General features: G+C 41.2%; 1 protein-coding gene across 7 annotated transcripts in view; it reads left to right on the top strand.

Moving 5' to 3' along the window:
• The window catches only part of eps8l1a (eps8 like 1a), a 28,668-nt gene continuing 5,682 nt past the window's right edge, over positions 1 to 22,986 (top strand). The window contains exons 1-11 of one of the 7 annotated variants that reach the window (XM_060901958.1): positions 1 to 99; positions 335 to 367; positions 6,078 to 6,156; positions 6,294 to 6,334; positions 8,395 to 8,524; positions 8,646 to 8,737; positions 8,850 to 8,924; positions 13,606 to 13,754; positions 18,877 to 19,021; positions 19,487 to 19,533; positions 21,345 to 21,444. In XM_060901958.1, coding sequence (XP_060757941.1) covers positions 353 to 367; positions 6,078 to 6,156; positions 6,294 to 6,334; positions 8,395 to 8,524; positions 8,646 to 8,737; positions 8,850 to 8,924; positions 13,606 to 13,754; positions 18,877 to 19,021; positions 19,487 to 19,533; positions 21,345 to 21,444 — 873 coding nt within the window. In that variant the 5' untranslated portion in view covers positions 1 to 99; positions 335 to 352. Of the gene's footprint in view, positions 100 to 150; positions 368 to 2,526; positions 2,586 to 6,077; positions 6,157 to 6,293; positions 6,335 to 6,478; positions 6,592 to 7,386; positions 8,270 to 8,394; positions 8,536 to 8,645; positions 8,738 to 8,849; positions 8,925 to 13,605; positions 13,755 to 18,876; positions 19,022 to 19,486; positions 19,534 to 21,344; positions 21,445 to 22,986 lie in introns of those variants that run through there. The other 6 variants (XM_060901957.1, XM_060901959.1, XM_060901956.1 and 3 more) reach the window with 6 other exon arrangements.

Raw genomic sequence — 22,986 nt, 5'->3', positions numbered from 1 at the left:
CTGAGACAGCAACTAGTGTCCTTGACAGCCACATTTAGGTGTTGGCGTGTGTGTACGGTATGTGCGTGCATGCCGTCACATAGAGTTGCTTCCTGGAATGTGAGTACTTCTAAACATACAATATGTGAGATAGAGCATAGACCTTTGAATTAATCTATGAACTCAAACTGTCAGTTGTCTGTAATAGTGATCAGACGGTCAAAACACACCGAGAGTGAGAGACGTAGATACAGAGAGGGAGGGAGAGAGAGTCAGAACGAGAGAGAGGTTGGCCGAGACCTGACAGGTGTTCTTGTTTTTCTTGTTTCTGCATTTCTCTATGAGGCGTAAACAGAAGATGTGAGACTGACGCATGTCTACTCGTACGGTAAGATGTTACCATATCAGTGTATTTTTTAATGCAGTATTTTAATTTTAAGTTGTTAATTTTAAGTTGAGTTATTTTGTAGCATCTGAAAAAAAAAACACCTTTATATACATATGATTTGCTCCGACAATAATACGTATTGTATGTTGTGTACAGGTGATTTTTGAAATCAGGTGAATCTGGATTCACCTCTGTGATTCTCGATTTACAGAGGTGAATCAGGATTTGGGGTTAGGGTTAGGGTTAGGGTTGCATAATCTAGTGGAATGTTTAATTTATGTGCTGCAACTGAATCCTCCATGGTGTAGTGGTAAAGTGGTGGGGGCCTTCAAAGGAGCAGGTCCTGAGTTTGATTCCCAGCAAGGATAGTAAAAAGTAGGGGGTGGGAGGGAAGCAAATTAAGTTAGAAAGACAGGTACATCAGTGTCATTCTGTGTAAAGAGGTATGAGGGGGTAGGATGATTAGAGAGTGGTTGTCAAAATCTTCTTGGTCTTTTATGAACCCCCTAAAAGATCCAAGCACCCTTTTTTTAATGAGTCCCTCCCTCCAAAAAAAAAAAAATCTCTTATAAGAATGTCGACCTAATTCTCATCTCATCTCATCATCTCTAGCCGCTTTATCCTGTTCTACAGGGTCGCAGGCAAGCTGGAGCCTATCCCAGCTGACTACGGGCGAAAGGCGGGGTACACCCTGGACAAGTCGCCAGGTCATCACAGGGCTGACACATAGACACAGACAACCATTCACACTCACATTCACACCTACGGTCAATTTAGAGTCACCAGTTAACCTAACCTGCATGTCTTTGGACTGTGGGGGAAACCGGAGCACCCGGAGGAAACCCACGCGGACACGGGGAGAACATGCAAACTCCGCACAGAAAGACCCTCGCCGGCCACGGGGCTCGAACCCGGACCTTCTTGCTGTGAGGCGACAGCGCTAACCACTTATATATATAAATATATATGAGTGTTTTACTGGGAAATACATCACTTCTGTTTTTCATATGAGCTACATCCAGGACATTGAGTAACATATTTTCCAATATCTTCACTCGTGAAGAGATATCAATGAATTATTTTGATAAATTTACATAGTTTTTGTTTGTGAATGTGTCTATATAATAAAAAGAAAATTTCATGTGGGCTTGAAGATATGTTTATCTTTTTGTGTTCAAAAATATGTTCACCGCTTGAAGATAAACTTCATATCTTCATACCACCTTTATATCCTCTCTCTCTTTTTTTAGTATCATCTTAAAATATTGCAAAGGAAGCATGAAATGGGATCACAATTATAATAACTGTTGTTTTATATATATATATATATATATAATTACAACAGAGTTATTATAATTGTGATCCCATTTCATGTTTCCTTTGCAATATTTTAAGATGATACTAAAAATCAGTACAATGAAGCAAAAACCTGTTAACGTTGGTGCTAAACATCAAATTAAGTGCAGTTTATAGACTCGAACAGTTTTATCATATATGTTGGAAGCCACTGCCTAAAGGTTAGAGAAGCAGCTTTGGGACCAAAAGGTCACTGGTTTGATTCCTTGGACGAGCAGGGATGGCTGAAGTGCCCTTGAGCAAGTCACCGAACCCCCAGCTGCTCCCCAGGCTGCTCTGGGTACGTTGCATGTCGCTCTGGATAAGAGCGTCTGCTAAATGCCATTAATGTAATGTAATGCCATGTAATGGTATGTGATTTACGTCACCCCTGGTTCTCAAATATCTCATAAAACAACCAGTGTACCTATAAGATTGCACACATGTACAGGATACACCTGACCACTTTACATGTTCTCGTGTAAGATTACTAAACGACAGGCATTTTACAGCTTCATGATACCACATCATACTTCCTTTTTTTTATATGGTGTGACGATTACAAACAGTTTTGTTTTACAAGCCTCAGAAACCTTCATTATGGCCTTGACGGTATAATTTTGCTAGATTTGGTATAAATCTTGTGCTTATGGCATAATTAAAATACATTTTCACAGCAAATCAAAACCAGACACTTGACACCGGGTCAAATTGCACAATCCTGCTCCGGTTTGTTCTATAACCTGAGTAAATATAGCTTATTTTGTTTGAGGATTTTCTTTTTCTCATCTGGTAAAGATCATGTTTCTGTTTCTTTATTTAAGGAAGGTTACAGAAATCTAAGCTGAGATAACATCGCTTAGACTCGGAAGTTTCTCTGCAGGCGAGTGACAGAAATGCAGGCTTTAGTGTTTACTGTGATCCAGTACATCCATCTCAATTCACAAAGGATTTAGTGAACAACTAAATAGATCATTTGTTCTGGTTAACACTTGTTTAGACTAGTAGAATCAGGCAAATATTCAAAGACAGACCCAGATGTCGAAGTATATACTGCATAATGCATTTGGTAAGAAATAAAACATGCTGTTAGAGGAAAATAATCAACAATGGGGTGGTGTGATGCAGCCCAAGTTAGTGATAAAACACTGACGTTGATTATTTCGCTATAACAGGATGTTCTGAAATGTTTTATTCTTCTTATACCACAGCAACTTGCCAATGATTGTCATTTTTTAACTTTATTAAGAATGACACACTGTACATCGGGGCGGCATGGTGGTGTAGTGGTTAGCGCTGTCGCCTCACAGCAAGAAGGTCCGGGTTCGAGCCCCGTGGCCGGCGAGGGCCTTTCTGTGTGGAGTTTGCATGTTCTCCCCATGTCCGCGTGGGTTTCCTCCGGGTGCTCCGGTTTCCCCCACAGTCCAAAGACATGCAGGTTAGGTTAACTGGTGACTCTAAATTGACCGTAGGTGTGAATGTGAGTGTGAATGGTTGTCTGTGTCTATGTGTCAGCCCTGTGATGACCTGGCGACTTGTCCAGGGTGTACCCCGCCTTTCGGCCGTAGTCAGCTGGGATAGGGTCCAGCTTGCCTGCGACCCTGTAGAACAGGATAAAGCGGCTAGAGATAATGAGATGAGATGAGACACTGTACATCTGTTTCCTGTTATCACTTACATTATAGCAGCTATAAACAGTTGTTCTATCACTGGCCTCTCTCTTTTTTTCTCTCTGTTGGAGTTAGAGCTTTACCTTTGTCTGGTATAAAGAGCAGACACTCCATCCATCCATCCATCCATCCATCCATCCATCCATCCATCCATCCATCCATCCATCCATCCATCCATCCATCCATCCATCCATCCATCATCTGTAGCTGCTTATCCTGTTCTACAGGGTCACAGGCAAGCTGGAGCCTATCCCAGCTGACTATGGGTGAGAGGCGGGGTACACCCTGGACAAGCCACCAGGTCATCGCAGGGCTGACACATAGACACAGACAACCATTCACACTCACATTCACACCTACGGTCAATTTGGAGCCACCAATTAGCCTAACCTGCATGTCTTTGGACTGTTGGGGAAACCGGAGCACCCGGCGGAAACCCACGCGGACAACATGCAAACTCCGCACAGAAAGGCCCTCGCCGGCCACGGGGCTCAAACCTGGACCTTCTTGCTGTGAGGCAACAGCGCTAACCACTACACCACCGTGCCACCCCGAACTGCTGTTATATAAAATTAATCATTATACCTTTACCTACCAGCCAAGGTTTAGCCAAAAAAGCTTTCAGTCAGACTGCTGACCCTAAACACAATTCAAACACACGAATAAAAACAGACACTAAAAATTTCCACCTGTTGTACAGTGGAGAAGGATAGAGGAAGAGGACAGTGTAGAGGATCCATGTAACACTTTAGGAATAATTTATATGCAGTGAGGCAGAGATGATACTACTCCTACCACTACTACTACAACTCCTCCTCTTCCTCCTATTCTTACTACTACTACTACTACTACTACTACTACTACTACTACTATTCAATCAGTCAATCAATTTATTTGTACTGTGCTTTTAACAATGGACATTATCGAAAAGCAGATTTACAGAAAAAGAAAGCTTTTAAACATATAAACTTATACATTCATCCCTAATGAATAAACCTGACGTGATGGTAGCAAGGAAAAGCTCCCTGAGACAACATGAGGAAGAAACCTTGAGAGGAACCAGACTGTCACGTCCACACGCATTGGCGTTCTGAGTGTGGCATGCGCACCAAAGACTACCTTGCACCTGTTCCTGATTAGAGTGCAATCATGGCATGTGCTTCTCAGGACTTTACAAGCACACAGACTTTGCAAAGTATACACATTGTACCTGGTACTCCACATTACAAAGCCTTATATTGTTTTGTGCTTCTCTGGTTCTCGACTCTGTGTTCTGTTTCCTTGCATTTCTTCTGACATCTTGTTTGCATCTCGTATTACCCTTGCCTGTTGCATAACCCTGCCTTTGCTTGATGTTTTTGTATTGTCTGCATGCCTGCTGTAAATAAACTCCCCCTGCACTTACAGCCATCCATCCCGACTCAAAAGGGAACCCCCTCCTCATCTGGGTGATAACAGATAGCATGATTATAAATAACTCACTTCTATAAGTGTGTCCTATATGGTCAAAAAGTGCAACTGTGTAACCAGGAGATTCAGTTTGGCTTTAACATGAAGTCTATTTTGTTGAAGTTATCAACTGTCCATTGATGGAGACTTGAGTGCAAAACTGTTCATGACAACTGCAGTCCTAAAGTTATCATGGCAATTGTAGTCCTAAGACATCATAGCAAAACTGTTAGTGTCCAGAGCCATCTGTATTTTTAGACTGTCCATATGGGGCCATCCTTCACAGGAGTGAAGTGATAAGACCCTCAGCTAGAAGTAGGGCATCAGGATGGATCAGGGGCTGTACATACTACTACTACAACCCCAATTCCATAAATTTGTTTCTGGATATTGTTTATATATGGTTTTAACTTGCATTTGAAAAGAGTCCAGGTGCTAAACTGGCCTGCCTGCAGTCCAGACCTGTCTCCCATTTAAAACATTTGCCGCATTTTGAAGCACAAAATACGACAAAGGAGACCCCGAACTGTTGAGCAACTGAAACTGTATATCAGGCAAGAATGGGACAACATTTTTCTTTCAAAACTATAGCAATTGGTCTCCTCAGTTCCCAGATGTTTCCAGAGTGTTGTTAAAAGTAGAGGTGATGCAACACAGTGATAAACATGCCCCTGTCTCAAATTTTTTTTGAAATGTGTTGCTGACATCAAATTCAAAATGAGCAAATGTTTTTCAAAAAAAAAAGATAAAATTTCTCAGTTTCAACATTTGATATGTTGTCTTTGTATTATTTTCAATGAAATATAGGGCTTCCATGATTTGCAAATTATTGCATTTTTTTAATTTACAGTTTACACAGTGTCCCAAATTTATGGAATTGGGGTTGTACCACTACTACTACTCTTCCTTCTGCTACAACTACTTTTATTACTCTTCCTCCTCCTCCGCCGCCGCCGCTGCCAACTGTTACTACTACTACTACTACTACAACAACAGTTAATCTTAGTAGTAGTAGTTGTAGTCGTATTGTGCACCACTTCACCCCACCTGCCAACACCCCTAAGCCCAAAAGTATACAAATTATTACCACTGTCAAATATATGTCACGTCTATAAACTTAAAGCCTGCCCAAATTATATGTCTGGAACATTGTGTACTGCAGGATAAAAGAGACAGCTGACAAAAGACTGCAGAGAATGTTGTTGAATCATCTCTCTCTCTCTCTCTCTCTCTCTCTCTCTCTCTCTCTCTCTCAGATGAATCCCCCACCAGTTGTTCCCAGGAAACATTCTTTACTCAGACCTTTTTCTCCAGACCAGCCTGTTTATACCCAAGGTGTGTCCTCTGTTTTACTGGCTGTCTGTGGAACAAGATAGGGGGCATTTTATTATTCTATTAATACTTTGCTATTTTCAACCATCACCAGATACTATATAAATAATTATATAATGTGTGCTTTTTTCTTCTTGCAGTGAAAAGGAAGGAAAAAATTAGACATCCAGAACATGACGTGGTGTGTATGAACAAGTTGTCAATGCATATACGGTACAGATATACACAGATTTAGGTCTTTGATGGAAATGTTATTATTTATTTTAAGTATTTATTTTACCATTTTGTAAATTCCTGTGTGCAATTACTGATTATAGCCTATCAGGTCCTATGTACAGGTTGTCAACCTCCCTTAACGCATCCATCAGTGGAAAAGGACTGTTAAAGAGCCATTGCCGGATGGCTAACCACATTTAGCTCAGCAGTGACACTGACATGGTAGTGTGTGTGATGTTGAGTGTATAGATAGTTTTCACTGACGTCACGGCATTCCGGGGAACGCCCCCCAGCTGCCATCTTGGAGGGCAAACAAAACGGACCATCGCCACTACTGGCTACGTTATCTCGGACGAATTTATGAAGTTATATAGTCAGTTTTCTAAAATAAAGATCAATGTCGGCAAAATCAAGCAAACAGAAGAAGTATATAGATACATTAGACATCTCACGACAATGGTATGCAGCCAAACTGGCCTTGATTGGGGGAATTGACCCCTATGAAGTGGACAAAGATGCATTTTCAAGTGACTATGCAGGGCTGCCAAAGCCTGAAACTGACTTCATCAAACTTTAAAGGCTGTCTGATATATACAACTTTATATATTCACACCGCGCCTTTTGGCGGATGCCGCCTGAATCGCGCAGATCCGTTTTTTTTTTTAGGGGGGGCGTTGGAGTGTCTGATTATAATTTCAAAGTAAATTCTGTATTAAAATTACTAAATAAGCAAACCCGTTACAGTCCATGAAACAGAAAGTATAAGGATGAGAAAAAAAACAGTTTAAATCGGGAAGCTGCACACATTTGTGCAGTCCTGCACACCGTTCGGGCTGTGCGCAGCTTCCCGATTTAAACTGTTTTTTTCTTATCCTTATACTTCCTGTTTCATGGACTGTAACGGATTTGCTTATTTAGTAATTTTAATACAGAATTTACTTTGAAATTATAATCAGACACTCCAACGCCCCCCCCCCCCCCCCCCCCCCAAAAAAAACAGATCTGCGTGATTCAGGTGGCATCCGCCAAAAGGCGCGCTGTTTGCATCCCAAACACAAATTAAATCATACAGAATAGACCTAAAATGTTTTTCAAAAATGACCCTTGCGTGAGTGAAGTGACAAGTTTCAAATAGAAACGTGACAAACGAGCGATATTAAGTGTACATTACAATGTAAACGTACACTCAGCAGTTCCAGTTAGGCATTCTCCAGAGATTGTTTACATGATGTTTTGGTTTCCAAAAACAAACTTAAACACAATTGATTGTTTATTTAAACAACTTACCACTTATAAAGTGATCGGAGCAGACTTTGCTGTGTTTGGAAGGCTGATAATCCTTGCGGTTGATTCTCACAAGCCATAGATTTCTCCTTTGTATGCTGAGTTTGTTTGCTCGCCTTCGTGCTCCCGTACAGTGGGAATTCCATAAAAGCTCCGCTTGACTTCATCATCTGACCTATTACGACAGCCGTGAATACAACAGGTGTGCACCATTGCTAGCTTTAAATAGTAGTAATGTAACTATAAATGTAAATAATATATAAATGAATGTAACTCGCACGCTACAATGTGTACTCAGTGACCCGTACGGTAAGCTAGCCCTCCAAGATGGCCGCCACCAGGGAATCCCCGACTCTGTGACATCATGTGAAAACTATCTATATGAGCGTATCCACTCATTCAATTTCTGAAAAATGTATTTGACACACATATCTTATCTGTACACCTTGTAGATTACAGCTCTTTTTCCCCATGCACAGAGGGCATTAATCGTTCTCTGGCCTTCAGTATTAGTGTTTCACCACAGCACCGATGTTAGCTGGAAATTTTTGGGTTTTGGTTTTCAACCCAATGATTCCACTGATGGACTGAATGGAGTATGATGGGCTTTCAATTGGTAATGGTACACATACAAAGCACATTTATAGGACAGGTGTATTTGATGAAATGGATATTGATTATAGCTAGGTAGGTGGGTGGGTGTTAAATTACATAGTAAAGAGCATGCTGTCTGTCTCCCAGGAGCTGTTAAACCACTGCTTTTCTGATGTGGAACGCTTCATGGCCCTCCTGCAGCAGGCAGCTGATGCTCAGCGAACTCTGCAGCAAAATATGAAAAGAAAAATGGCCAGCAAGAAGAAGAAGCAGGGTTGTAAGAGAGGAGTGAGACAAAGGGATTGGGACATCTAAAAATGAGTAAAAACTATGGTACTTTTTTAAAAATATAATGACTCTGGTGTGTGTGTGTGTGTGTGTGTGTGTGCACACTGTAGATGATGTCATGACGACAGAACAAGTAAACACTCCATCCGAACAAGAGTTTGTGGACATTTTCCAGAAGATTAAATACTCGTTCAGTTTGCTGGTAATGTAATCTCTCATCACAGTCTCTCTTTAAACTGTAGTGATATTATTATCTATGGCTGGTTTAGTTTTTTATACACACTTACTGTACAGTATGTTGCTTCATATTCCAGGACTGTTTGAAGACAGATATAGCAAATCCAAACTCAGAGGAGCTTCTGCATCACCTGTTCATTCCTCTCGACCTGGTTAGTGTGCACAGATAGAGACAGAAAATATCTACAGCAAACATGCATACATGTCAACCTTTGGTCAATCAAACCTGTATAACCAACCTCCAAAATCTGTATTTCCCTTATAAAATCTGTATAAGATGCAAATTAAAATAATTTACCTAAAATTTGAATGATAATTAACAATGATATATCCCAGTTACTTTTTATTCAATATTAATAACAATAAACCTTCAGAATGAATACAAAGCTCCAATGTTTGACAAAAACACAAAGTGTTATCAGCGTAGTTACGAAGGAAATACTTCGTTGTTTGAAGACAGGTTTCACCGAGCGGCTATTATGCACGAGACTTCATATTAGCCACAAAGTCAGAAAAATCTGTTCGTAAAATTACGTTATAATGACCAAATACAATGAAAAGTATTTTTCCAGTCTCACCTGTGAAAGGTAATCCCATGTGATCTCGTTTGGACGGTAAACCTGTTGGTACAGTTAAACGCAGCACATGAATGAGGCATCTTTATTCTTGGCTACTGTCTAGACGCTATACCAGAGACGGTTGAAGAATCTCCACTTTGCCACAGCCAATATGGCGGCGAGGATGACGTATGATTCTACGCAGAAGGCGGCGTCTATGTTTATATGTCTATGACTTCCCGGTTGGCGGGATTCTCGCAATGCGGTGTGCGCATGATCAAAAGTGGAATGAAGTCTCGCTACCACAAGATAACGCGCGATTTCATAAGACTCTTTACTGGCTGTCTGTGGTGTACAGTACGTTTGTAAATGTTATGCACTTTTATCATCGTGGGAATTGATTATAGCTCTAAATAAATATTGAAGTTTTTTTAAAGAATCCGTATAACTTTATTTATACGCCCGTATACTACGTTTATTGAATCAAATCCATATAAAATACGGACATTCCATATACGTTGACATGTATGAACATGTCTTTGTTCATTTACTTCACCTTCCCGACAGTGACCTGGGAAACCTTTTCACATGATGAAATTATACACTCACTGTCCACTTTCATACAATTACCCAGTCAGCCAATCACGTGGCAGCAGCACAGTACGTAGCTATCCCAAAACTCGATCACATTTACTGTGTGAAATTCACACTTAACTAGTGAGGTTTTAGACAGCTAAAGACATATAGACTTAGAGTTTTATTTTATTTTATTATTTAGCTCATCCGGCTGATAGGCGATGAGCTTATGCCATCATGTGTTGCCCGTCGTCCATCCGGCGTCGTCCACATTTCACGAAAATCGCTTTTTCTCTCTCAGTTGTTCACTGATTTGTATTCTTTTTGGCAGGAAGGTAGGTCTGCCTAGGGTGCATATAGCTTCTACCCAAATTTGCATAATTCCAATTAATAATGAAGATATGGAGTAATTAATCAATCCCTAACGAGCAGTTTCCACACAAATAGCTTCTTCTTCCTCAATTCTTCACCGATTTTAATTCTTTCTGCATGAAGGTAGGGGTACCTAGGGTGCATATAACTTCTACCCCAATTTGCTTAATTGCAATTATTAATGAAGTTATGGACTTAATTAAGCCTTAATGAGCAGTTCAACAAAAATCGCTTCTTCTCGGTCAATTCCTCGCCGTTTTGGATTCTTTCTGGCAAATAGGTTGGTATTCCTAGGGTGGATATAGCCTGTATATAGTGTATATTGCTTGCAACATTTATTGCGCAAGGTGGCCCACTTTAGATCGTTCCTTCTGGACTAGACAGGGCCAGAGTGAGCTACACCGTCATTGACAGTCTCGTTTGTTTTTTTTTTTACCACTATGTTTGTTAAACTTGCTCTTTACACCATATGATGTTTACAGGAAGGCAAGCTAGGCAAGATTATAAAGATTGTAAATACATTTCTTGAAGATGAGATGTCAGTATGTTTTTTTGGCTGCTTGCTAGCAGTAACATCCAGTGGGTTTTCACAGACCGCCACACATTCGCCAAATCAATCAACACAATCAACCTCATGCAAAAACCACCTGTATGAACAGATTCGTTCTTAAGTGGCCTGATTGCCACATTCACCAACCTTCTCGTATTTTGAATTTTCAGTAATGGATTGTATATTTCATGAAATTTTGAGTTTGAAAATCTTATATACTTTATAATTATGATGACATCCTGGTTGAGTCTACAATTCAAATTATAATTCTAAATTTACTCATATAAACTAATAATACCATTGTTATTTTAAATTGGTTATTGATGCAATTGTATAATAGTACAATATCGATATAAACATCTCAAACTGCAAAATGCCTTAAAGGTAGACTGCCTTTCAGATTTTTCAAGTGTAGGTCATAAAAAGAATTTTCCCTGACACCCAATTATTTTTGTTTAGTGGACTGAAAGTGACTGAATTCGAATCACAGACTTCCAATTTTATTAGTTAAAAAAAATAGAACAATTAATGAATTAAGGGCCACATGGCCCTAAATTCTCCGCTATTTTTTCTTGCTTCACCATGATGCATACAAGATGCTACATCATGCATCACATGGTGGGCTTTCCCTGTTTGTGCAAGGCATTGTGGGATACAGATTTGAAACAGGAGAGAACAATGGAGGACGTGAGTGTGGCTTGCTTTTTTTTTAGATATTACAGAAATAAACATATCACAATGAACAAATTTCAGAAGGAATTTCACTGATTTTATGAAATCGAAAGACCATCTACTTTTAAAGTATTGAGTCATTTAAGTTTAATTTTATCTTTGAAAGCAAGACTTCAATCGCTGAACTTGTAAAGTTCTTCTTTTCTGTTTTTAGTGCCATTTTCATGAATGAACACGTCTTGATATATGAGGCAGGATGCGTAGCCTGATATGGTACTATTGGGGTGTTAATTATGCTAATTTACAATTCTTGTATATGCGGTGAGTTACGCACAGGTTGTATTTATCATGTTTACGCAAGCTCATTTATACGATTATCTAAATTTAGGAGCATTTGCTGAATCTGACGTGGCACACTCATATGAAAAAAGTAAGAGGAATTTGAGATAATTCATGCTAGCCTGGGCCCGCCCATCCTAAGTGTGACGCAACACGAGGGCCTGTTGCGAGCTTAGTCTGGCAAGGCAAGCTATCTACAGCTCTTCCAAGCTCCCGAAAAATCGGGAGCCAATCAACTTTGAGCATCTCCAATGGCCCTGGGTAGAGGCGTGTTCAAGGCACTGACGTAGTAGAACTGCGACCGGAAGCCATAGATTGTTTACAGAATCTATGCCGGAAGTGCTTCATTCACTAGAAACATTACAAACATGGAGCAAGTTCTCATTGAAAACGGAGCAAAGAGCAGCCCTGGAGGTATTTATTGAAAGGAAGGACGTTTTTGCCTTGCTCCCGACCGGCTTCGGTAAGAGTTTAATCTACCAGTTAGCCCCGTCGCGTCACATACGTCAGAGGAAAGAGTGATGTGATTGGTTTAAGCTTCGTCACAGCCTTTTCTGGCTTCGACCAGTAGCAAACTGAGGCATTTCAGGGAGGTGGGTCAACCACGCACTTTGGGAAACGGTTGGGCTTAATATCTTTGCCAGACCAAATGCTCGCAGAGCTTTGAAGTCGCGTTAGCCAGACTAAATTCATGCGGCCCTTGCATGAGGCCCAGTGTTCTCTTCATGTACTCTAAGTGAACAAAGCTTTAAATCATTATACAATTTTTTTCATACATAGGTTTACCATCGGCGGCACGGTGGTGTAGTGGTTAGCGCTGTCGCCTCACAGCAAGAAGGTCCTGGGTTCGAGCCCCGGGGCCGGCGAGGGCCTTTCTGTGTGGAGTTTGCATGCTCTCCCCGTGTCCGCGTGGGTTTCCTCCGGGTGCTCCGGTTTCCCCCACAGTCCAAAGACATGCAGGTTAGGTTAACTGGTGACTCTAAATTGACCGTAGGTGTGAATGTGAGTGTGAATGGTTGTCTGTGTCTATGTGTCAGCCCTGTGATGACCTGGCGACTTGTCCAGGGTGTACCCCGCCTTTCGCCCGTAGTCAGCTGGGATAGGCTCCAGCTTGCCTGCGACCCTGTAGAAGGATAAAGCGGCTAGAGATAATGAGATGAGATGAGGTTTACCATCACAACATGGTAGCAATTTCTGCCTCTTTTCCTGAATAATAAATTCATTTTTTATTGCTGAAAGTATGGACAATTCTCCTCACATGGATAACTGGCTATTAAAGAAGCTCTATCTCTGAAAGAACAAAAAAAACCCCAACAGATTTAGACTTTAATTTACAAATACATTTGACTGCAGTATTCACAAATGCATTCTACAAAAATACATGTTTTGCAGAAACAGTTGTTGCCCCAACAGCTACCCTTAGCCTTCTATTGGGAGTTTTGAGTGAACAGGTTTTCCATTCTGTTATCCTGTTTGTGGTAAACACATATATGCTTCAGTTGTGGTGAAAAGTGTATTGGTTGAAAAATGTAGAACTCCTCACCCCAGAACCTGTCAGTGGGTCAAGACTTGCATTCTTCACTCTCGTAACTACACAACTTTCCGATTAGTTTCACCGTAGTCAAACAAATTAATAGCAATTTGTCAATAACATGCTTCTAGAAACATAAAAGGACTTTATATAAAACTGATCATCTTAATAATATAAAAGCAAATTCTGTACTGTACGTACTGTATATAGATGCGTGTGTGTGTGTGTGTGGCCAGATGGTCAAAACTACAGGTGGTCCTGACTTGGCAGCCGGCGTGTCCAGTCCTGCACTGACCAATGGAGCCATTTCTCTACTGCAGCAGAATCTCACGCAGGAGGAAAAAGAGTTGTGGAGCTCTCTCGGCCCCAACTGGACCCAGGCAAAGTCAGTATTACAGGTTTTGACTCATTTCAGAGCACATACTCCACCAGAGCACCATACTCCACTTTGTGAAATTTTCAGCATGACCACGAAAACTATAATTACCACGGACTGCACAAATCCCTCTTTTCAGCCTGTTTCAAACCACAAAACAGATATAACTTTTTAAAGATACACATTCAACAAAAATACATGGCATTAGAGCATATTTGTGATCTAAATAGAACCACAGGACATATTTCTGTATGTTGTCCTGTGTGTGTAATGACACACTTTTGGACACTGAGCTCCAGGCTTTGGGTTCTTTTGGATAATCCATTTTAGATACTGCAATCACTGCAAACTATAGACTGGTCTATAACCTGTAACATGACCGGCACCAACCAGCCTACCAACTACTCTGAAGTGTTTATGCTTTGTTTCACAGTGACACTTCACGGTACCACAGAACAGATGAGACGTCTTTTTTGAACTTGAAACTGAGAACAATCGCTCCCTATTTTCTCCCTAATTTAGTCACTTGCTAATTCCCACCAACCAGCCAACTTTCCTCTATCACACACCAGCTACCAGGCTAAAATATATTTCCTTCAAGACATGTAAAGCCAGCCAACCTTATCACAGGGCAAGATAACACACTCCGAGGCAAGCGCTATCTACCCTCTTCCACATACAGTATACAACAGAATTGAATGCACCCCTGTGCAATATCACTTAAATGTCAAATGATTCAAAATTATATCACCTCTCAATAATTGCATGATTTCTAAGTTGACAAGTAGAGTATATTCTCTTATAAATAATCAAAACAACAAGAACTTTATTCATCACACACTTGTGAAATTCCTCTCTGCATTTAACCCATCTGAAGCAGTGAACACATACCCAGAGCAGTGGGCAGCCATGCTAATAGCGCCCAGGGAGCAGTTGGGAGTTAGGTGCCTTGCTCAAGGGCACCTCAGCCCAATCAATCAATCAATCAATCAATCAATCAATCAATCAATCAATCAATCAATCAATCAATCAATCAATCAAAGTCCTTCCCACGCCATATGGGATCTCCGATCTCCGTTTCCGTAGCGCTCAGCCTCTCACCTATTACATAGCTAGGGTTACAGTGGGGGGCTAGTCCTCTGGTAACCGCGAGAGTTTGACTCCCCACTCGGATCTGTATTGCAGCGTGCCTTGCCAGACGGCAGTAGGTACCATTTTTATGATGGTATTTGGTATGACCCGACTGTGAGTAGAACTCACGATCTGCCGATTGAGAGGCGGACACGCTAATCACTAGGCCAACTTGCGGTACACCTCAGCCCAAGGCCACCCCGTATTAACCTAACCACATGTCTTTGAACTGTGGGGGAAACTGGAGCACCCGGAGGAAACCCGGGCAGACATGGGGAGAACATGCAAACTCCACACAGAAAGGCCCCCACCAGCTGCTGGGCAGAACCTTCTTGCTGTGAGGCGACTGTGCTAACCACTTACACCACCGTGCCATCCACAAATAAACAAATACTTTAGAAACACTATACTGAAAATACAGGCCCCAACATACAACAAAAGTGAATACACTTGCGATCATTGACACATAAGTTAGAAAACCTGTGATCACTGAGACAAAATTGAGTATGCCTGTGATTTCCAATCTGCCTAATTGCATGAACATTGTTGTAAAATGACCTTTGGACATCAGAACATTCTCAGTGTTAGACCTGTGGGCGGTGTCTATGTGCATGTCTGCATGCATCAAAGCTGCACATGGAAAAGAATTGCCAGAGGAATGGAAAATCTGATTTTGAGACTTCACAAAGATGGAAAAGGATACAGGAAGATAGGTGACCAACTAAAAAAAAAAAAAGCCTCAATGAGGCTGTAGCTCATCCCGGCCACTGTTGTTGTGTGTGAGTTTGAAATCTGATCAAGCCTGTGGGAGGAGTAGCGATTTTTGTGAAATTGCATATGAACCCTGTGTCTCCATGGCAGGTGGCGCCACCTGGTGAACAATTCTTGTTGGAATATATCTTAGAGTCTTCTGAGTGAGTTTCAGTGAAAACATCCTAGCAGTTTACGAACAGTAGTGTTTGGTGTGACGAGTGACCAAAAATTTTCAAACACCCATAAAATGTTAAATATGATCTTGACAACTTTTATACATACCAACCTGCGGAACATTCCATATGAGTTTGATCAAAATCTGATCACTTCTGTAAGAGGAGTACTGATTTTCGTGAAATTGCATGTGACCCTTCTGGAGCCTCATCCATGGTAGGTGGCGCCACCTGGTGAACAACTCTTGTTGTTATGTCTTAAGAGTCTTCTGGGTGAGTTTCAGTGAAAATGTCCCAGCAGTTTCTGAAGCGTAGCATTTAATTTGACAAGTCACCCAAAAATTTCAGATGCCCATAAAATCGTAAATATGACAGGTGGCACCACCATCTTGACAATTTTTATGCACACCCACCTGGGGAACATTGTAGGTGAGTTTGATCAAAATCCGATCAATCCTGTAGAAGGAGTAGTGATTTTTGTAAATTGTGGATGGACGACAGACAGACGACGCGTGATCGCATAAGCTCACTTGGCCTGGCCTATAGCCGGCTGAGCTAATCGGTCAAAACAGTCACAACAGTAATCAGGAGGTATAGAATGAGCCATAGTGGCCAACCTCCTAAAATGACACCATGGACAGTGTGCTACTTGCCCTGTGTTATCTAGCTCTGAAAAACAGATGGGCAAGTACTTCAGACTTGGCACAAGGTTCACCAATGGAAATTAGAGTATCTGTGACAGCCCAGACAGTGCAAAGGACATTGCATAATGTCAACCTCTATGGACGGCACCCAAGAAAAACCCTTCCTTGTTCTTCAGCACAAAACTACAAGACTAAACTTTGCTAAAGAACATGAAACATGAACATGACATGAAGCTTGATGAATATTGGGATCATATTCTTTGGTCAGATGACTCCAAGATAAATTTGTTTGGCTCAGATGGGATCCAGCATGTTTGGCATGAACCTGGCCAGGACTACCAGAGTGAACGCATAGTCCTGCTAGTGAAGGATGGAGGGGAGGTAGGAGTGTGGTGATATGGGGCTGCATGACTGCAAAAGGTACTGGGGAGATGATATTTATAGATGACACCATGAGTGCCTGTGGATATACCAAAATACTGGCTGACAAGATGACTCCCAGTCTCCAGAAGCTTCCAGCATGATAACGATCCAAGGCACACTGCCAAAAATCACACAAGAATGATTTTGACCGGGCCGAGTATGTTGCCTGACGAGAATTCAATAGGACTCCTTTGAGGTATTTTAAAGAGAAAGGCAGTGCAACACAACCCTTTTAGCAAAGAGTCAAGTCAAGTTTATTTGTATAGTGCTTTTAACAACAGACATTGTCACAAAGCAGCTTTACAAAAAATTAAAGACTTTAAACATGAGCTAATTTTATCCCTAATTTATCCCTGATGAGCAAGCCTGTGGCGACGGTAGTAAGGAAAAACTCCCTCAGATGACATTAGGAACAAAACCTTGAGAGGAACCAAACTCAAAAGGAAACCCATCCTCATTTGGGTGATAACAGATAGCATGATTATAAATAACTTGCTTCTATAACTGTGTCCTAGTTCATCACAAAGTACAACCAGGAAATTCATTATAGTTTTAAAAAGAAGTCGATTTTGTTGAAGTTATCAACTGTTCATTGATGGAGACTTGAGTGCAAAACAGTTCATGACAACTGCAGTCCTAAGGTTATCATGTCAATTGTAGTCCTCAGCCATCATAGCAAAACTGTAAGTGTCCAGAGCCACTTCCAAGTGCGACTTTCGACTGTGCACATGGGGCCGTCCTCTACAGGAGCAATGTGATGAGACTCCAGCCAGAAGTAGGGCATCAGGCTGGATCAGGGATCTGGCAGGTCTGAGGAGTAGAAGAGGTCAGCATCATTGGTGTCTCAGGATCGACAGAGAGAGACAGCGGGAAGAGACAGGAGGGGAGAGAAGAGCAGCTAAAAAAATGGTCTCTGAATAATGGCAGACCATCCCTCCAAATTTGCACAACACTGGTATCCTCCATGCCAAGGAAGATTTAATCTGTCATCAAAAATAAATATGGAACCCTCCCCCCCGCGAAGTATTGAAAAAATAAAAGATTTGAGTTTCAGTAATGACAGGTGTACTGACTTTTGTTGCATTAGGTTCCTACTGTGGGGCTTGTATTTTGAATATAGTAAACCTAAACTGTTAGTTCTTAATTTTATATAGCTATATAAAATATACCCTTTTGTTCAACTTCAAAAGTAATGCAGTTACTGGAAGGGGATACAATTTTGAATCATTTGACCTTTAAGTGATATTGCACAGGGGTGTACTTACTTCTGTTGTATACTGTACATGAACTTATAGATTCCCACTATTGCTTAGAGTTGCTGTGATTGTGCATGTATCCTCCATCCCACACAGAGAGCATGGCCAAGTTTGCACCCTCACCGCTAGGTTTCGAACTTGAAAACTCATGATGATAGAGTGAATGCTTTTCTGTTGCACCACTCAGATCTGTCCAAGATGGGTCATGGTTAAAACACTGAACTGTGAACAACAAAAAAAAAAAAACACAGATCCATTCGACTACAGTATTTTGGATCGATCAGCTATAATACGTACTTTGTTGGTTCCACCATTTCACAACCTCTGATCTGTCGCAACTTGTCCGTTTTGCTTTCACTTTACTTTTTTTGGATGGTTCGGTTTATAGCTCTTGAGGTTTAGTAGATTATTTAATAGTCTCTTTTGGGTGTGTGTCAGATTCTGTACAGATTCTGATGCCCGAAGCAAAATAGACAAGAAACATCTGTACAGATTCTGATGCCTGAAGCAAAATAGACAAGAAGCAATGAACAAAGAAAAACAATGAACATTTGCCAAATAGAGAATATAAGCATGTCACACCCAGGAACCCTCAATAAGCCTGCTGAACCTAACTCAAACTATGACTGTTTTATATTATATATGAGACTCTGGCTGCGCTATGTAATGCAAATAATCACAGAACTCAGGCTAATATAAAGTAAAACCATATGCATACGTGCATGTGTGTGTGTGTGTGTGTGTGTGTCAGTTCACAGCATGCTAAATCAGCATCCCCGTATACTCCGGTTTTTCTGGACGGTTGGAAGCCTAATGGCTTTGACACAAACGGTCAAGCTTATGAAGATCCTGTTGAATCACAGAACAAAAAAGAGGCCCTGCTGAAACGTCAACAGGTTTTACATACAAACTCTCTCTCTCTCTCTCACACACACACACACACACACACACTTAAGGCCCTGGTCACACTACAGCTCATGATGGGTTTGTGAATACTTGACGATGAAAAATTGGTAGCATCACCACCAATTGTGTGATGCACAGCGAATGTTCTCCGAGCTTCATGAGTTGTGCTTTGGTGTGTCTCCACTCATGAGTGGCCAAAAACATCACAAAAAATTTCAATGCATGTACTGAAATTTGGTGGCGATGTTTTCATTGGCAAACTAAGGGGCGAATACTCGCAAATGGGTTTGGGAATACTTCCTGAAGCTCAGGGAAATATTGTTACCAAAGGCCTCATTTTCATCAATAACTCATCACAAAGCATCGTGAGCTGTAGTGTGACCATGTCCTAAACTTCAATCTCCCACATTAAATTAAATAACACTGTTTTCATTATATTCTGCTTGTCATTTCAGTCAGAAATTAGCCAGCCCTCATCACCTCTCCAGCTCACAGATGAAAGGTAAATGCTCGCTATTGTGAGGCTTTACATACACATTTTATCCTGTTTTGATTCTTGTGAGATATCTGTTTGACCAGTGTTTAACCCAGTTTGTTAAATACCAGTCCCACAAAGTGAGAATCGATAAGCGTTATAACAATCATTCTTTACATATAAAACATAAATTGACCAGAGGATGGTCAAGCTAAGTGAAATAAATGCACATGTGCATACACATATTTAAAAACTGCATACTTGTGTATTGTATACTGTAAATTTCACCAGTACATACTGCATACATTTACCAGCTGGGAGGTCCGTATCGTAAAATATCGTGACCGAGGTCTTGAAAGTACTGAGCGAGGCCCTCTGGGCCGAGGTCAGTATTCAAGGCCGAGGTCATGGTATTTCACCATACGGACCGACCTTAAGCTGGTAAATAATATATCAATTTTTTTCTTTACCAAATTCTAACAGAAAACGAGAGCGCCCGAAAGGGAAAACCGAGCCGAGCCGCCATTTTGAATCCTCATTCACAGCTGTAATGCAAATTGCTTCCTCCTCAGTATACAAGTGCACTTCCATGGCAGGAAAAAAACTACATTTTGCCGCCTATGTAGTCCCCTATTTATACAAAACTGAGTCATTCTGGATTCAGCCATGTTTTTGCTCAGCGTTAGGAACAGTTACAGGTTTTTAGCTTCCTCCTGAAATGTTTTCTTTTATTTCTTCTTCCTCAGGGTAGTAAAACTCGCTTTCGCTGAGAACGCTGTCGTTATCGCTATCCATGCTGTAAAATTAATGCTATTCTCCTGAGAAATGCTGGCAAAAATTTACAAGATTTTTGATAATCTTATAAATAAATCTTATAAAAAAAAGACAAATGTTGACAAAAAATTCTACTATGTTTGTTGTTGTTGTGAATGCGCAAGTTGCCAGAGGTCGGTAACCGGGGTCTGTAACTGGGGTCTGTACCGTAGGATACGGACCCGCTCGCCAGCCAATCAGAGCACAGGATTTGATGGAAACCACACTGCGAAAAAAATACTATATCATATTCCTCATAATTGTAGGCAGTATGTGACAATTATCATTTCCAAACATACAATCATGTAACTGCCTGTCAGTTAACTTCACTTGTACATAAAGTTACCTCAGAATGCCGTCACATTGCTTTTCATATTTCCTCTGTTCCAAAAAATGTTAACTTTTATTGTTTAAAGCCTAAATGATACTTTAAGGCACCAGAGAAAGACTTCAAAGTAGACAAAATAAAATGTGTGACAATGGCTAAATGAGCTAACTAGCATAAATCATCTTCTGTCTCATTTAGCATAATATCAGTGTAGAATTAAAGAGCTTTTGAGGAAAAATAATAAGATCAAGTGTGTTCATTTCATAACTAACTGAACCACATGAGAAAAATAACCCTAGATTAACAGGCTATTTAACCGTTGCTAGCAAGTTAGCAAGCATTAGCTTGTTTATTGTTAGGAAGCATTAGCTTATTTACATAGTTTATTATATGAGGTAATTTCTTCTTCAACATTTAAAAGAAACCATACTACAGTATAAAAGTGGTTTCCTTCAACTTAGTAACTAGTCTGGATATTTTTGGCAAACTGAAAACGTTTACAGATTGTGTACTTTGTACTTCTTTTGAGGTTAGCATGGCTAGCATGCTTGATTGAGGTTAGCATGAATAGTCCACATATTGAACACACAGACTACATTATACACTCATTTTTCATGAACAGTTCCACATTGTTATCTGTAAACCTGTTTAATTTTACACGGACTAGTAGATGATTGTGTGTATGTTTGTTGTACAGTGTGGAAATTCCACTTCCTGACCAGCTGTACCGCTGCAGTTATGACTTTGTGGCCCGAAACAGCAGTGAGCTTTCAGTGCTGCATGGAGAAACTCTCCAGGTATACACACTAACCCCATTCAGCTTACTGTTTGCCAAGATGTTAATACAGTCGCAAATTCTATAAATGTAATTAGTATAAATACGGAAGTGATTATAGGAAATCGTGCGTGCTGATTGGTCGAGAGATTCAGACTATTTCTCGATAATCATCTCGAGCGACTCGGCAAAATGGCGGCCAATCACTTTGTCGCTGTAAGTGAGGAAGAATTACAAATTATGAAAGAAAATGCTGTTCCTACAGTAAAAGCACTAAAGATGCTACAAAGTTTGTTCTAAAACTATTCAAAGGTAAGGTGGAACTGTGATTTATTTTATCGATTTTAAAACAAAGTATTGACTCGGGATAGATAAGTGACACAAGTCTGCATCGCGCCGTTATTAAATTTGCATACCACTTTTGAAGTTTGAAGTAATTTTTTAATATGATTTTAAAAAAATAATCACCTGTGTATTTTGACTAAAACAATTATCCGCTTCAGGCTCAGTGAATATTGGTGGCATGGTGGTGTAGTGGTTAGCACTAACAGCAAGAAGGTTCTGAGTTCAAGCCCAGCCACCGGCAGGGGCCTTTCTGCGTGGAGTTTGCATGTTCTCCCCATGTCTGCGTGGGTTTCCGCTGGGTACTCCGGTTTCCGCCACAGTCAAAAGACATGCAGTTATGGCCCTTTTCCAGTACCCTTTTTCAGCTCGCTTCAGCTCACTTCAGCCCGACACGGCTCGCGTTTCGACTACCTCAGAACAGCACGACTCAGCTCGCTTCAGCCCTACTCAGCACCCAAAACTCGCACGGTTTTGGAGTGGGGCTGAAGCGAGTCAAACCGAGCCGAGTGGGGCTGGGGGCGTGAGCAGACACTCCCCTGTGCGCTGATTGGTGAGGAGGAGTGTCCTCACATGCTCCGCAAGCACGCTGGGATCTGTAAACACCGTAAACCCAGAAGAAGAAGAATTACGAATTACGAGAATTTCTGAAGCCTTATGCGCCTCGCCTCATCTATACGCTCTTGCCAGTATCTGTTGGCGTTGTCGGTGACAACAAGCCTCAGCACCAAGACCAGCAACACTAATGACTCCATGTTTATTGTTTACTATCTGGGTCGTGAGACTACCGCTTAAAAGGTCACTGATGTCACTGTTTGCGCTGCCTAACAACATCACGTGACGTCCACCCACTTTCGCTAACTCCACCCAATGTGTCCACCCACTTCCAGCCAGCACGGTTCAGCGTGGTTGTAGTCAAAATGCAACTCCAACAGCCCCACTCAGCTCGACTCAGCCCAACTCAGCACCGCACGGCTCAGCCCAACTCAGCCGCGTTGGTAGTGGAAAAGCGGCATTAGGTTCACATGGGGTGGCCTTGGCCTGAAGTGTCCTTGAGCAAGGTACCTAACCCCTGACTGCCCCCTGGGTGCTGTAGTATGGCTGCCCACTGCTCTGGGTGTGTGTGTGTTTACTGCTTCAGATGGGTTAAATGCAGAGGATGAATCGAAGTGTGCATGTAACAAATAAAGGTTTCTTCTTCTTCATAATATCCTCGACTTCA

This window comes from Neoarius graeffei, chromosome 20 (genome assembly GCF_027579695.1).
Source record: "Neoarius graeffei isolate fNeoGra1 chromosome 20, fNeoGra1.pri, whole genome shotgun sequence".
Classification (NCBI taxonomy): Eukaryota; Metazoa; Chordata; class Actinopteri; order Siluriformes; family Ariidae; genus Neoarius; species Neoarius graeffei.
The sequence above is the reverse complement of the archived record's forward strand: the minus strand, read 5'-3'. Positions and strand labels throughout refer to the sequence as shown.